We start from the raw sequence: 16,014 nt of genomic DNA, 5'->3' as shown, positions 1-16,014 counted from the left end.
GTAAATCTTAAATGTCTCAGTTATCTTTTAATAAAATCTTTAATTAACATTAATTAAACATATAGTGGTTTTTGGTGATTTTAAAAGAAGTACTTCTCTTCATAAGTCCCCTGCAATATAGGTACCCCCTCCCTTTGAGATGATAGGCACTGCAAACCTTGGGTTTTATATTCTCCTAGCTAACATATACCTACACAAAAATCATGCTACACATGTCCTTTTTTCTAATCAGTATTGATACTCTTCCATGACCATTCAGATCTGCCTGATTCTAACAGCCACGTAGTATTCCATTATATGGAAATACTAAGATATATTGTTAATAGCTACTGGATATCATTTTAACAGTCTTGGGCTTTCAATTTTTCATTATTAAAGATGAACAAACTTTTTTTTTTCCATAGAGAAGACCCATCACAAGAAGGATTTAGATGAACATAGTTTGGAAATCTTGAAGTATAATTTCATCTTATTAATTGCTTTAAATTTGTGTTCAAACTTAGGTAAACACTTTATGGTATAGAAATTGCCAAAAAGAAAAAAACTAGTGTTTTTTTTCTTGTTTATTTAATTAGAACACCATTCTTTGCCTTAAGCCCTACACAAGTTTTAGAGCAGTTATTTTACATTTTTAACTGATGAAATGTTTAAAATCTATTACATCAAACTAATATATTTTAATTACTGTTTTAAAATACCAGATTCCTAGCTTTTTCACTGATGCTGAGAGAAGATCTGTGATGGCTGCAGCCCAGGTTGCAGGTTTAAATTGTTTAAGGTTGATGAATGAAACTACTGCAGGTGAGCACTTTGCAGTTTGAAAATCACTGTCAGAAAAATACTGTTCTGGTTGTTTTTGTTTTAATATAAAGCATTTATCTTTTTAAAACTTACTGTGTACTAGCTCTTTTAACCTTTAGTTTTGTAGTACAGTATTTTGCTAAAAGTTAAGTATGTCTTATATTTGCTGTAAGAATTGTATATAGCAAATGATTCTAAAGGAAAAATAAAAACAGTAACCAAATTATAAAAAATTAATTGACTTTGAAGTGAATATAATTTATATTACTCTCTATGAAAGTGCAGTATCAAAAGGACTTATGTTTTGTTTTCCAAGAGATTGCTATCCTGATACTAATGTAATTTCTTTGTTCTTACACAGTTGCACTAGCATATGGAATTTATAAACAGGATCTTCCCCCACTGGATGAGAAACCAAGAAATGTAGTATTTATTGATATGGGACATTCTGCCTACCAGGTCTCCGTTTGTGCTTTTAACAAAGGAAAACTTAAAGTAAGTAAATAAATGATTTGCTATATCTAAGTTTAATGGTTAAGAGAGCATGTAAGACAATATAGAGAACCTTAGTGCCTGGGTTTAAATCCTGGCTCGGCCACTTAAAAACTGTGACCTTGAGCAAGTTACATACTCTCCTTAAATCTCAGGTTTGCCACCTGAAGATAGTATCAGTAATTACCTCAGAATTTTTGAGGAAAAATTAGTTTTAATGTATGATAAATGCTTGGAATGCCTTATAATAGATACTGTAATTTGTATTAGCTGTTTCTATTGTCAAGGTGTTAAGTCACCTACAGGGAGCATTAAGTACATTACTATCCATAAATATATTTAGGAAAAATTTTCTAAAATGATTCCCTTTGGGTTTTTTTGTTTTTTTGTTTTAAGATTTTATTTATTTATTTGACAGACAGAGATCACAAGTAGGCAGAGAGGCAGGCAGAGAGAAAGGGAGGAAGCAGGCTCCCCGCTGAGCAGAGAGCCAGATGTGGGGCTCGATCCCAGGACCTTGGGATCATGACCTGAGCTGAAGGCAGAGGCTTTAACCCACTGAGCCACCCAGGCGCCCCCATTCCCTTTGTTTTATAAACTTTCCTTATCCAGGAGTTCTAATTATAATTTTCTAGAATGTGGCATCGTTTAGTTCTGTGTGCTTATCTTATAGTTTGTATTTGATTTTACATTCATTTTTACATTAGTCATCTTATCATCTTGTCTCTCATCATCAGTCACATATGTAGAAGTTACTTAGAAGATGAAATACTATCCAACAGACCTTTTAGAGCCTTTTGTCTCACAGTTTATAGTAACATCCCACAAGGGTAATGACTTATAATGAATATAGGATAGTTTTCTGTAAATTGGTTTAATCTGTTGGTTAGTTTTGAATTTTAACTTAAGAATATTTTCCTCCCTCCCTTTTTAGTAGATGTCTTTAAGTAGCCATATCTGTGGCCCTTCTGTCCAGAAGGGTGCATGTTTGCACTAGTCACATACTAACATAGTTTTGCAGTTAATTTTGTGTGGTACTGGTCCTAGCAAGAAGTTGATCCATGAATTCTCCATACTAGTTTGTGGGCTGATAACCCAGTCACATTATGTTTACAACTTTCTGTAGGGTTTACTATTGTTCTATCACACATTCTTGTGAAAAAAACCTGAGGAGCCACACCAACGGTGGGGTTTCTATTTTTTAAGTGACTAGTATAAGTAGACATTTGTGTCCTCTACCTTGGAGAGAGAGAGACTAGATATCTTGCTCCTGCATTTTCAAGAGGTATGATGTTCAAGTTCTGTGACTTTTCTACTACTCTTTGATCCATCCACTAGCTGGGGCTCATTGGTCAACAAGTTTATTATATTATTAATTTTTGTTTCTTTTCTTCACTTTCTTGTGTTTTATTTTTTGGTTTTTCATGTATTCTTTTGCTCTATGTTTTTATAAAAATGGTATAAAAATGGCTTGGCTTTTTTTTTTTTCATGGTAGTTAGAAGGCCTAATTCCTGACCTGAAAATTGACCAGTTGTGCTGTTTTAGATTGAATCTTTGAATTGGCTTTTCTTGGCTGTTTTGTTTTGATTTCATGCTTTAGAACTGTTCCTTTGCTCTCTTAAACTTGGTTTTTGGCCTGTCTGTTCAGTGTTGTTATAGAATCAACGGATATGAGATAGTGAAGTTTTAATTATAACTAAATTATTCAGAAATAGAATTAATTATAATTATGGTATATGGATCTGCAACCCAAAATAGATAATTCAGAATGGGTAAGTACGTTTTAAATATAAGTGATAATTAGTATAAGTGATAGCTAGTTTGACACCCCTTTTTGACAAGGTTTTTGCCTTTAACTTTATTTTTATTTTAAAAGTTGGTTTTTACCTTTTTGAAAGCATTTATATTTCTGAAAATTCAGTTCTGGTTTTTTTGGTTAAACAGGTCTTGGCTACCACCTTTGATCCATATTTGGGTGGCAGGAACTTTGATGAGGCTTTAGTAGACTACTTCTGTGAGGAGTTCAAGACCAAATACAAGATAAATGTGAAAGAAAATTCTCGGGCTTTGTTGCGTTTGTATCAGGAATGTGAAAAACTGAAGAAGCTGATGAGTGCAAATGCATCAGATCTTCCACTGAACATTGAGTGTTTCATGAATGACCTTGATGTTTCTAGTAAAATGAACAGGTACCGTGTATGTTTTCAATTTAAGAAGTGTTGGCTTATTTTATGTTTAGATCATGTCTGATATTTTTCATCCTGTTTAGAAGATCTACTTGAATTTTATATCCTAAAATGATGAATTTTATTTACTTTTCCCACAGGGCTCAGTTTGAACAGTTATGCGCTTCCCTCTTCTCCAGAGTTGAGCCACCATTAAAAGCAGTAATGGAACAAGCTAGTAAGTGTAAATTACTGGACTAACCATCAAAATTGTATTATGGCATTAATTCACTTGAATGGGGTAGGAAATGGTAAAAGCGATGAAAACTTTCATTTGTTTTTTGAAGATTTTTAGCTTTCATTTTAAGATTTTTTATTTTATTTATGTGACAGAGATCACAAGTAGACAGAGAGGCAGGCAGAGAGAGACGGGGAAGCAGGCTCCCTCCCCAGCAGAAAGCCTGATGTGGGGCTCGATCCCAGGATCCCGGGATCATGACCTGAGCCAAAGGCAGAGGCTTAACCCACTGAGCCACCCAGGTCCCCTTTATCTCTCGTTTTAGAGAAGGAGATTATAGCTTCATTCATAAGAATAAAGGCACTATGAATCTGGGTTTATAAGACTAATTCCTGACTTATGTTATTGTTTACATCATAAAACTAACATTAGTTATATTTGGAGGTGTTTATATGTAAGTATCCTTTAAAGTCTAAATGAGAAAAAAGTAGAAATGGGACATGATTGCTTTTTGTTAAGGTTTTTGGTAACCAGTACTTTTATGGGTATTTGTGAGGTGAAAATTAGAAAATTGAAGGAATTTGGAGAGCCCATGAGGTACTTGTCTGTTCTTATTGTCACTCTGTCATCTGGACCAAGTGCAGTGCTTGACGCATGGATAGTTATTATTTATTAAGTTTTGCCTTTTTCTAAAGTTTGTTTTTATCTTCCTTCTATTTAGTCTTGTTTTTAGCAAAAACGAAATCAATTTTTTTAAAAAGTAATTTCCAAGGTCTTTTGGTCACATTTTAATAAAGACTATCATATTTTTCTCAATTAAAAACATTTTGTTTTCCAGACTTGCAACGTGAAGACATAAGTAGTATAGAAATTGTAGGGGGAGCAACTCGAATTCCTGCAGTGAAAGAACAAATCACTAAATTCTTTCTTAAAGACATAAGTACCACATTAAATGCTGATGAAGCTGTTGCAAGAGGATGTGCATTACAGGTATTATTATTTAATAATTCCCCTCTTTTTTACAGGGTATTTTTTTGCCAGAAATATGGTGATAAGCCTAAAGGGACCTTTTAATAATATTTGTTCAAACCACTTGTCAATAGGCTAAAAATAAATTAAAATTATTCCTGATAAGTAAGTCTTGCATTTTTCCAATTTATGTTTTTAAACTGTCATAGGACAATGTCTATACTGTAGTGAAAGAACATTTACTTTATGAATTCTTATAATTATTCCCATTTTAAATTATTTTTTCAGATTTAAAAATACTTTATATTTTTGTAATTTTGTCATAAAGAGTACTCTTGGCATTTTAAAGTAGCTCTTACCAAAAGACTATAATTTTTAGGATGTAACGATTTTATTACAAGGACTTTATCAAGCAGTTCATTCAGGTAACCTACTGTATGTTTTGTGTTTGTTGATTTAAATATGGTATACATCTTATTTTCAGTGTGCGATTCTCTCACCAGCATTTAAAGTGCGTGAATTTTCTATAACAGACCTTGTTCCCTATTCAATCACATTAAGATGGAAAACCTCTTTTGAAGATGGAACTGGGTAAGTTACTTTTAAGGCCTTGGTTAGAGCTTGTTGTAAATAACCAATTGAAACAACTTTCTGAACTATAGGAATTTACGCTTCTAAAACTCTCAAAACTCTCAAATACTTTTTTTTTAAAAGATTTTATTTATGAAAACTCAAATACTTTTGAATAAAATGTTAGAGAAAAGGAACTATAAAATATTATATAATATGTAAACCATGATGGCATATTCTTAATATTTTATTATAAAGTAAATCATTCTTATTTTCAAATAAAATCACAATATGGAAATATAAAAACTTAACCTGCATCTGCCCTACCCCAACTCCTACTTAGCCCATTTTACAAAAGTAGCCATTGTTAATAGCTACACTTATATTTATCCATTTTCTTGAATATCCAAAAATAAAAATTGCTCTTTTTAAATACATACATCATTATCCGAGTGTTTTCCAGTGCAACTTCCTTTTTAAAATGTCATATATTACCTTTCCATGTCAATAGATAGTGACTGTTTTCTCAGCAGTTGTGTGTGCCATAATTAATTTAACAAATACACACTTAATAAGTCTTATTTTTTCTGATTAAATTAGTGCTATTAGGAACATCCTTGTACACATTTCGTTGTTTAGTTGGGTTTAGTATATCTGTAAGATAACTATATAGGACCGAATTGAGCATTATTATAACCAGTATTGCCACACTGTTCACCAAAAAGATTATACCAATTTATATTCCTTTTAACATTGCTGAATTATCTGTTGTAGCTCATTTTCTTCTATGCTTTTAAAGATAACATTCTGAAAGTGAAAATAAGTACTTTGTTAATAGATTTGCATTTCTGACTTTAATGAGCCACAGTCTTTTCATGCTTTTATTGCTTAAGATTGAAATAGCTTGCTTCCCTACCAAAATAAAAATTTGTGTTTCCAATAATATATCTGACTAGTTTTCAGAGCTTAAAATTTGTACAAAAAGGTAAACCTGTATTTAGCTTTTAAAGTTACTTTTAAAATTTTGTTCTGTGCTCTATACATCCACACCCCCAAGAAACTAAAAGTTTTACACAAATTCTGAAACTATGGATCATCAGTCTGATGTGAATGTTTTGCAGAACATTTAAATGGCATGTCCTAATGTCAATTTTGAGGCAAGAAATGCTGTTCTTTAAAGTTAACTTCAGAGGCGCCTGGATGGCTCAGTTGGAAGAGCATGTGACTCTTGATGTTAGGGTTGTAAGTTTGAGCCCCATGTTGGGTGTAGAGATTAACTTAAATAAACGTTTTTTTTAAAGATTGTATTTATTAGAGAGAGAGAGAGAGGTCATGAGCAGAGTGAGGGGCAGAGGAAGAAGCAGACTCCCTGCTAAGCAAGGAGCCCATTGCAGCATTCCTTCCTAAGACCTTGGGATCATGACTTGAGCTGAAGGCAGATGCCTAATCCACTGAGCCACCCAGAGCCCCTAAATAAACTTTAAAGAAGATAATTAAAGTTAAGTTCAGTTGAAGATACAGTGATCCAGAAAAGTATTTTAAGAAACATATGGGGAGTTAAATTGAAAAGTAAATCTATCCTAGTGATTACAATAAGAAAGTAAAAGATAATGTATGTTTTTGAAAGCTGGGATAGAGGGCAAGGTCCATGAATATGAGATTTGCAAACCTTGTATAATGAATAGGGTAATGGTATAGTATTATAGAGTAAGATTCTGGGTCACTATAAACAATAGTTTAAGCTACTTCTGTTAAACTGTTTAAGAGTGGGACTTCTTATGTAGATTTTTAAACTTCCTTTACTAGAGAGGAAGAAATACGATGTTATTACATCAGTTGAAGAAGTTGGAATATGGAAGTATCAGTGCAAATTTATAAAGTTGACAGCTGTAGTGTGGTTATAGTGGAAAATATCCCTGTTAGGAAATTCACACTGAAGTACTTAGATGTAAAGGGCTGTAATGTATGGTATCACCCTCCACTGGTTCTGAAAAAAATACACATGTACATAGAGTGTGCACTTAAGTGATGAGAAAAGAGGAATAAAATGCTGGCAGTAAATCTAGTTAAAAGATATATAGGTGTTGTTCCTTGTTCCTTGTGCTGTTATTTTTGCTCCTTTCTGTAAGTTTGAAATTAGTTTCAAATTATTTTAAAGGGAGCTAGAATTAAAAGGGTTACATATGACAAGTATTTTGGAAACTGATAGGATTTGGTCCACAGATGTGAGCATAAAACTACTTCCTGTATTTTGGCCTCAAAATATCTTGTCTCAGTTCATTTTTCTTTTTTTTGGTAGGATAAAATTGTCTCATGACAGACATTCTAAAAACTTTGAGCCATAAACCTATCAAATTGTATGTTCATAGCAAAACCAGTAATTCTTTATCTTTACATTTGTGATAGAGGTCTTTAGAGTTGTTGCTTTTGAATTAGGAATCACATGGATTCTTGATTCATAGACAACTTTCTGTTTATTTTGAACTATTTTCCCACTTCATTTTAGGGAATGTGAAGTATTCTGTAAGAACCATCCTGCCCCATTTTCAAAAGTCATTACTTTCCACAAGAAGGAACCATTTGAACTAGAAGCATTTTATACTAATTTACATGAAGTGCCTTATCCTGATCCAAGAATTGGTAAGAGAACTCAAGAAAAAAATTTCACAAACGTTTGCTTTATAAATATATTAACATTTGAATCAAGTAATTAATAAATTGATATTTGAGATAAGCTAGCACTGAAAGCTATTCATACTTTTTCTAAACATGAGCTTTTAGTACTCACAGTTTATCCTGGACTAACAGCAAATCTGAATATTTTTAATTCATTTTGACTTCTCTATTTAAAATGCCCTGTAATTTACCTGAAAGATTTGGGTAAGGGTCATTTTTTTATGGAAAAACTCCTTTAACAGTAAGTTGAAATTGTGCTGTTAGACTGACTATGTAGTCTGAGTTTAAACTTAAGTTCCCTGACAACAACTAGAATACATATCATTGGATCAATACAAAAGTGAAAATTGGAGACTGTAATAACTGTTTTAGCTGAGTAATCTTTTTTAGAGATATAAAACAAAGTATGATTTTTATAACATTTAAGAGAAGGAATAATTTATAATTCTTTAAATTTTCTATTTGTATTGCTTTTATTGACAGACTAAAAAGGGAACAATCTGAATATCTCAAATATGTTATTTAAAGCAGTAGAAATAAGTTAGGGAAGGTGGAATTCGTTGCCTTTGCTTCTGTAACTGAGTGGCTCAAACAGAATTTGTTGTCTCCAGTTCTAGAAGCTAGAAGTATGAAATCAAAGTGTTGACAGGATTCCTTCTGAGGGTTTTGAGGAAAGGATCTGCTCCAGGCTTCTGTCCTTGGTTGGTAGATGGCCATCTTCATGTTCACATGACATTTGCCCTATATGTGTATCTGTCTCCATATAAGGACATCAGTCACTGGATTAAAGCCTACCCTGATAACCTCATTTTAACCTGATTACCTCTGCTAAGACCTTGTCTTCCAAATAAGGTCATCTTCTGAGGTACTTGAGAATAGGACTTTATATTAATTTGAGGGTAAGGGTCTCAATTCAACCTGTAACAAAGGTCAACCAAATTTTTTACTTCAGTTTTTCTGCCTAGTGTCCTTTCTCCTATAGATATCATTATATATTATGGATTTTGAAAAATAAAACAGCAGAAGGGCACCTGGGTGGCTTAGTTGGAAGCGTTGTGTAAATCTTAATCTTGGGGTTGTGAGTTCAAACCCCATGTTGGGTGTAGAGATTACCTAAAAATAGGTATTTTAAAAGATATAATAAAATAGTTTCTTAAAGTGAAAAGTTAATATCTCTGTAGTTATTAGTGACTGAATAACTTAGCAATTTTGTTATAGGGTAAATTTTTTAAAAATTGCTTTATTTGCGAATTACCAAGATGGTTATGATTTGCAAAACTTGGAGCAAAAGGAGAATTTCCATTTTTATCAAGCTCATAAATTGAATTTTGTTATTTTGGTTTTAAAATAGCAATTTATAAAATACTTAAAAGCTCTATTGCCTTGAGTCAAATTGTCCTTTGTTGAAATTCCAACTTAACTTTGTCCTAGCATTGATGATTTTGGGCAGGCTGCTTAACCCTTCTAATTCTTAATATTAGGTCCATTAAGATATAAAAAAGAGGTGATCTAGGGTCAGTGCATTTTCCACAGTAGTTATTCTGGATATAATTTATGATTATTTGCCTTCATCTAAAAGAATGAATGAATAAATTAATTGGAGGCTCATGTTCTGATGGAAGCTCTTTTTTCCTTAAGGGAGCTTCACTATTCAGAATGTTTTTCCTCAGTCTGATGGTGATAGTTCTAAAGTGAAGGTTAAAGTTCGTGTTAACATTCATGGAATCTTCAGTGTGGCCAGTGCATCAGTAATTGAGAAGCAAAATGTGGAAGGGGATCACAGTGATGCTCCTATGGAGACAGAAACTTCATTTAAGAATGAAAGCAAAGATGATGTGGTATGTAGAAAGCCTATTTCAAGATTCCTCTAATAAATAGTTTCTTAGTTATAACTGATAGCTTAAAAGTTGAAAATATTAATCTCTGAGATTTTACTGTAAAAATTGATATAAACTTTTTAAATAAAAGCATCAAAGAATGATTTTTTAAGTATAATTTTAAATGCTGTACATCTTTCACATTTTTAAACTCTTTAGAGGTTTTGCATCTTTTTTTTTTTTTTAAGATTTTATTTATTTATTTGACAGACAGAGATCACAAGTAGTCAGAGAGGCAGGCAGAGAGAGAGGAGGAAGCAGGCTCCCCGCTGAGCAGAGAGCCCGATGCGGGGCTCGATCCCAGGACCCTGAGATCATGATCTGAGCTGAAGGCAGAGGCTTAACCCACTGAGCCACCCAAGCGCCTGAGGTTTTGCATCTTTAATAGCCCTACATGAAACACATGTGTTTGAAGTTGTATTTCCTAAATTCTTTTTTATTTCCATTAAAAACATGTATTATGGCTAGCTTTTTAGCTTAGAGATAAATCCATTCAGACTGATACAGTTTGAACTATACATGTACCTTTTTTTAGATTAAAGTACATGCTTAATGCTATTTTTCTGGGCTTAGGAGATATCTTGGTATTTGAACATAAGAGTGTGCTATACATTCAGTAATGTCAGTACAGATTTTAGACTGTTTATTTCCTTAGGAAAGAGTTACATGACCCTAAGACTATATTACTCTTCGTATACTTTAGATGCAGGAATCTAGGAGAACGTGATAATTTCCATTACATAAGGGTTTCATCTTTTTATATAAGTACTATTTATAAGTTATTTTTAATGGGATACTAGATTTTGTTTTGGAAATCTGCCCTAGATTTTTTGTGTTTTGTGTATATTAAAAATGGATTTTGAGGGTGCCTGGGTGATGTGGCTCATGGGGCATCCAACTCTTGATTTCAGCTCAGGCTGTGATCTCAGGATTGTGAGATCAAGCCCTGCGTTGGAGAGTCTGCTTGAGATTTTCTCTCCCTTTGCCATTCCTGCTCATGTGCCCTCTCTCTTTCAAATAGAAGAATAAATCTTTTTTTAAAAATGGATTTTGTTTTGTTAAATTTCAAGACTGTTTCTACCTTTTGTGAAGTTTGTCTCTTTGTTTTTATTAATACTTACACTAAAATCTTCCACATTGATCAGAATTCTGCTGCTGTTTAAAGTACCCATTTAAGAAGGATCGTGGCATTTTCTTTCATTCTTCTTCCCATGTATTATTTTGCTATTGTATCTTTCCTTGAACTGAGGAGAAAAGAAGTGTCTTAATCTGTTAGTAAAGAATATAAATTTTTTATAATTAATGTAAGACTAGTTTTTTTTTTGAAAAGTTAGTTTTCTTAGTTGTAGTTCATAATAATTTGTCAGACATGTACATTTAATCCATTAAGATTTATTTTTACTAATATTGAGAGCACTCTTTATGCCATTAGGATGAGTTTTTCATAACTATTTCAGTTTTCTTCACTTCTTTTTCTTAATACTCTATGCTGAGACCTTTATTTCATTTTCTGTATATAGCAGATCCTAGGCACTAAAAACAATAATTTAGCATCCATTTTTCTGCCACCTCTAGCATTTATTTGCTGCTTTTATTTTGTCTGTGGGCTTGAAAGAATGATCTGGATGTGGACTTAAAAGATTGTACCTGTGAATAAAGGGTATGAAGTTATGACAGCTGCTTTGGCCATTCAAGAGACTGACTTGCCTACACAAGAGTGTTTTGGCTTATAGGAACATTTCCAGGTAGTTGATGTCCCCATATAAGGGATTTCTTCTAGATAAGTAAGATGTTCCTAAATATTCTTTCTACAACATACATAATCAAGAGAAAAAGAAAGGTTAATATTGTGGATCATATCCTTGGCATATTTAGCAGGCATGTACCATACCTATTATCTCCTTTTAAATCCCTACCATAGCTGGATATAGTAAGTGTTGAATAAATTGTAGTTCATTTCCAACGCATTGCTAACAAGGAGTGATGTTTGAGTGTCCTGTGTAGAAAACATCCTGTATGCTGTATTTATTTCTTAATGGTTTTCTCTAGGATTTTTTAAATTCTGTATCCAGAAGTTTAAGAGCTAAGTCTTACATACCATTATAAAGTTGTTTCTTCCTTCTTCCCAAAAAATGTGAACCAAATCAGAGTAGACTTTGGAATTTAATTGTTTCAGTTTTAGAGGGAAACTAAGAGGGTAGTAAGTTCTTTTTACTCTTCCCTGTTTGCTGACACTATTGGCTTTGACGTAAACCCAGTATGCAGCAGAAATCTTTTTTGCTGGGGGGGCTTTTCCATGAGTTGATTTATGAAAGATTATTTTATGGGTCTCTTTTTTTTTTAATTAAAAATTAGGATAGCTTTGGTTTTCCCAAAAAAATCAACAGATTACTGACTTTTCTTCAATATAAAGATACCTCAAAATTAATATTTCTAGGTGTAAATATATATGTGTGTGTATATATATACACATACATGTACACATATATATATTAATATATGGTCATACTAAGAAGTTATCACAGCTTTGTCTTTGTCACAAAAGCAGAGATCAGAAAGACTATATGCCACTTACTGTACTAATATACTTTGATTTTATTATTCCCCAATTGTTGACCATTTTTTCAAAATATCTGATTACTTATATGTATGAGGCACTGTTTAAAGCACTGAGAATACAGTGGTAAGCAAGAAAGAAAAGGTCTCCATCTGTCTTTTAACACATTCTAATGGGAAAGGACAAGCTGGAAACAACAAGATACCATTTAAATATAAAGGAAATTAATGGGGGGGTGGGATGCGTAGTGGAAATTAACTGTGTGGTAGTGAGAAGGAAAGCCTCTGTGAAGAAGGAACAGGTAAGCCAGCCTGAAAGATAAGAAAGCAGTCTGAAGGTAAGGTGTGGGTAGATGTCTGGGCTGAGTGAGTAACAAGTATAAAGCCACTGAAGCAGAAAGCCCTTTTTTGTTGTAACAAATGTGCAAGGGTAGCTGATACATGAGATACAGGAGTGGAGAAGCTGGGGAGAGTGGCAAGAAAGGTAGATCAAGGGACAAATCCAGTAAAGCCTTTATATAGTTCATGATAATAATTCTGGATGTTATTCATTTTTTTTTTTTTTTAAGATTTACTTATTTTAGAGAGCACAAGCTAATGGGCAGAGGGAGAGAGAATCTCAAGCAGACTCTGCACTGAGCATGAAGCCTGATACAGGGTTCAGTCTCATGACCCTCAGATCATGACCTGAGCTGAAACCAAGAGTTGGATGCTTAACCAACTGTACCACCCAGGCACCTCTGGATTTTATTCCTAAGTACTTTTTATTCAGCAAATAACTAAAAGCACTAGAATATGTATATGGATAAAGCAGGGAACAGAAAAACGATCTGGACCCTCATGCAATTTTAAAATCTGTTAGAGAAGCCAAAGTCTAGAAGCACTTCTTTTAATTTCCCCACCATGGATAATATTTGTACGAACCTTCTCAAATCATTTCAAAAGGTTAACATATTACTCTCAAATCATTTGTAAGCTGTACAATTTCTACTTTTTTTTAATATATCTGAAATTGGGGTCAGTTTTGCAAATGATCATATCTTTTATGTATTGTTGCCAGTGGCAGTACTCATCATACAGTTCTTATCACCTGTACAAGTGTGAATTTGGTTTTTATTCCCAATGGCATGACTAGGCAATTGCATCCCCTTGACACTTCCATCAGCAAATTGTTTTTAAGACCTTTCATGGAAGGAATTCAAGTCCTGGTTGCTGTTTGAAAACTGACTCCTTTTGGTGTTCTAAAGAAAACACTATCATAGGGGTGCCCGAGTGGCTCAGTGGGTTAAAGCCTCTGCCTTCAGCTCAGGTCATGATCCCAGGGTCCTGGGATTGAGCCCCACATCGGGCTCTCTGCTCAGCAGGGAGCCTGCTTCCCCCCTCTCTTTCTCTGCCTGCCTCTCTGCCTACTTGTGATCTCTGTCAAATAAAATAAAATCTTAAAAAAAATACCATCATAAAACTTACAGAATAAGTATCAGGGGCTTATAAGAAAATATTAAGAGACCATACTGGAATAATTTTTAAACAAATGCTGGGTCACTGATGCTTTTGATGGCAGAGAGGACAGTATTTGTAGAAAAATACTTAACAACTGAATTAACTGATTCAGAGGAGTTGAAAATTTGAATGTGAAGTTTTAGAAATACCTTAACCACTTCATATGATTTATCTTTTAGAGATAAATATATACATGTTAGAAGAGCTCTTTCAGTAAGTATCAAATAAAAATGCTAACTGATCAAGCATTTTGGCCACTTAATTGAAAGTATTTTTTTCTTAGTATTTCATGAAGTAGAGTTAAATGTATTTGTGTCTTCCTACATTGTACCAACTCACCACTATATCATTTTTTTTCACCTTTTTTCAATCAGGATCAGGGAAATTCTACAGTTGGAAGTTGCCTGGGGGTAGGGTGGGGTGGAACATCAGAAATATTTGGCTTTCTAAAAAAAAAAAAACTTTTTAAAAGATTTATTAGAGGGCAAGGGGAGGGGCAGAGACAGCATCCACAAGCTGACTTACTTACTTGGGGCTTGATCCCAGGACTCTGAGATTATGACCCAAGCCAAAACCAAGAGTCAGCCACTTTCTCCACTGAGGCACCCAGGCATCCCAGAAGATAACTGACCTTTTAACTACAAAGAACACTGGTTAAAAGATCTTCTAACTTATTATTCTCTTTGCCACAAGTAAGCATTTCTTCATGATAGCCTTCTGAGTATTTTATATTTGCTTAACTCCAAATATATAAGAAGATTTAAATGATACTGATTCCTGAATTCCAGGCATCTTTTTAGTAGGATGGCCATATAAGGTTAAGAAAGACCAGAAAAATCTATTACTTGTGATTGTTTATCAAGTAGAGTTTATTTTAACTGGTTGAAAGTTTGTCTTTTAGACATTAAAAAATCTTTGAAATTTACTTTGTAATAATTTGGAGACATCTACTTTGACAGTTCTGATGTATTGGGTATTTTACTACATTTTAAAAAAATGAACTTATGTAATACATGTATTTTTTATCTCATTTTCCCACATTTAGTTCTTTAAAAATATTTTTCAAGTCAAATTTAATGTTCTTTTTTTGGTAAGAAATATCTTTCAAGTCAAATTTAATGTTCTTTTTTTGGTAAGCTTATATTTGTGAATTTTGATTGGTGACTTTAACTTGAAAACCATTTTCTGTTTCTTTTGTAGTTACTTGACCACAGCTGAATGAAACTGTTTATTCACTTATCATCAAATAGATCTTTTTCTTTTGTGTGTTAATCTTTTTATTTGTAGTTTTTCTCATTTGGAAAACAGCCGTCTACTTTACATTCTTCACACATTACAATTTTGAACACTTAACACCCTGTTTATTTTTTAAAAATAGAATAAGGAGGACACTCATGTTATCAATTACATTTTTCTATCCAGGATAAAATGCAAGTTGACCAAGAAGAAGGAGGGCATCAAAAATGTCATGCTGAACACACCCCAGAAGAGGAAATTGATCATACAGGAACCAAAACAAAGGTGTGTTTTACTGTTTTTGTGGTTGTGTCTTTTTGAGATTGGTATTTTGAGTAACGTATTTACTTTATACTGCATGCTTTTAATACACTTGATATTTTAAATCTTAGTACTCTGGAAGTATAGAGGCATATAACCAGAATAAATATAATTCTATGAGTTTATTATAGAGGATTTTTAAAAGAACGAACACTAACAATGTAAGTAAAATTATTCCTTTGGTGAGAAAAAGAAGATGCATTTTTCAGTAATTTTTTTGTGTGTCGTTAAAAACCATATAATCCCAGAAAAATGGGAAATATAATAAGCTAAATGAAGAAAACTTACATTGTCAGTAACCTCACATCTCAAAATTAACCACTCTTAGCATTTTGCTGCATATTATACAATATTTCCCTTTGTGCAAAAAAAATATATATATATTTTTTTGAAGGTAAAACTTTAAAGGAGAATTCTTTTATTGAAAGTCATCATTTTACTGAGACAGTTGTTGCCAATAAAAGGGAGAGATCCCGATCTAAACACCCAGATGAATGGGGCTGCAGTTCTAAATAATCATCTTCAACAGGTCTGTCTAACCTGAACAGAATTTAATCTATATTAGTTAGTTGTAGGTTATTTGTAGATCTTTTCCAGAGGTTATAAAGATCC

At 33.1% G+C, this 16,014-nt stretch overlaps 1 protein-coding gene and 1 long non-coding RNA gene across 4 annotated transcripts in view; one reads left to right on the top strand and one right to left on the bottom strand.

The window, feature by feature from the left end:
* The window catches only part of LOC131828034 (uncharacterized), a 192,828-nt gene that overhangs the window by 112,885 nt on the left and 63,929 nt on the right, over positions 1-16,014 (bottom strand). The window lies entirely within an intron of this gene.
* HSPA4L (heat shock protein family A (Hsp70) member 4 like) overlaps positions 1-16,014 on the top strand; it is a 51,553-nt gene that overhangs the window by 19,785 nt on the left and 15,754 nt on the right. For both annotated transcript variants that reach the window (XM_059168894.1, XM_059168896.1), the window contains exons 6-14: positions 702-801; positions 1,163-1,296; positions 3,239-3,483; positions 3,621-3,697; positions 4,536-4,687; positions 5,151-5,257; positions 7,743-7,876; positions 9,551-9,750; positions 15,268-15,366. In XM_059168894.1, coding sequence (XP_059024877.1) covers positions 702-801; positions 1,163-1,296; positions 3,239-3,483; positions 3,621-3,697; positions 4,536-4,687; positions 5,151-5,257; positions 7,743-7,876; positions 9,551-9,750; positions 15,268-15,366 — 1,248 coding nt within the window. The remainder of the gene's footprint in view (positions 1-701; positions 802-1,162; positions 1,297-3,238; positions 3,484-3,620; positions 3,698-4,535; positions 4,688-5,150; positions 5,258-7,742; positions 7,877-9,550; positions 9,751-15,267; positions 15,367-16,014) is intronic.

This window comes from Mustela lutreola, chromosome 1 (assembly GCF_030435805.1).
Source record: "Mustela lutreola isolate mMusLut2 chromosome 1, mMusLut2.pri, whole genome shotgun sequence".
NCBI classification, from domain to species: domain Eukaryota; kingdom Metazoa; phylum Chordata; class Mammalia; order Carnivora; family Mustelidae; genus Mustela; species Mustela lutreola.
The sequence above is the reverse complement of the archived record's forward strand: the minus strand, read 5'-3'. Positions and strand labels throughout refer to the sequence as shown.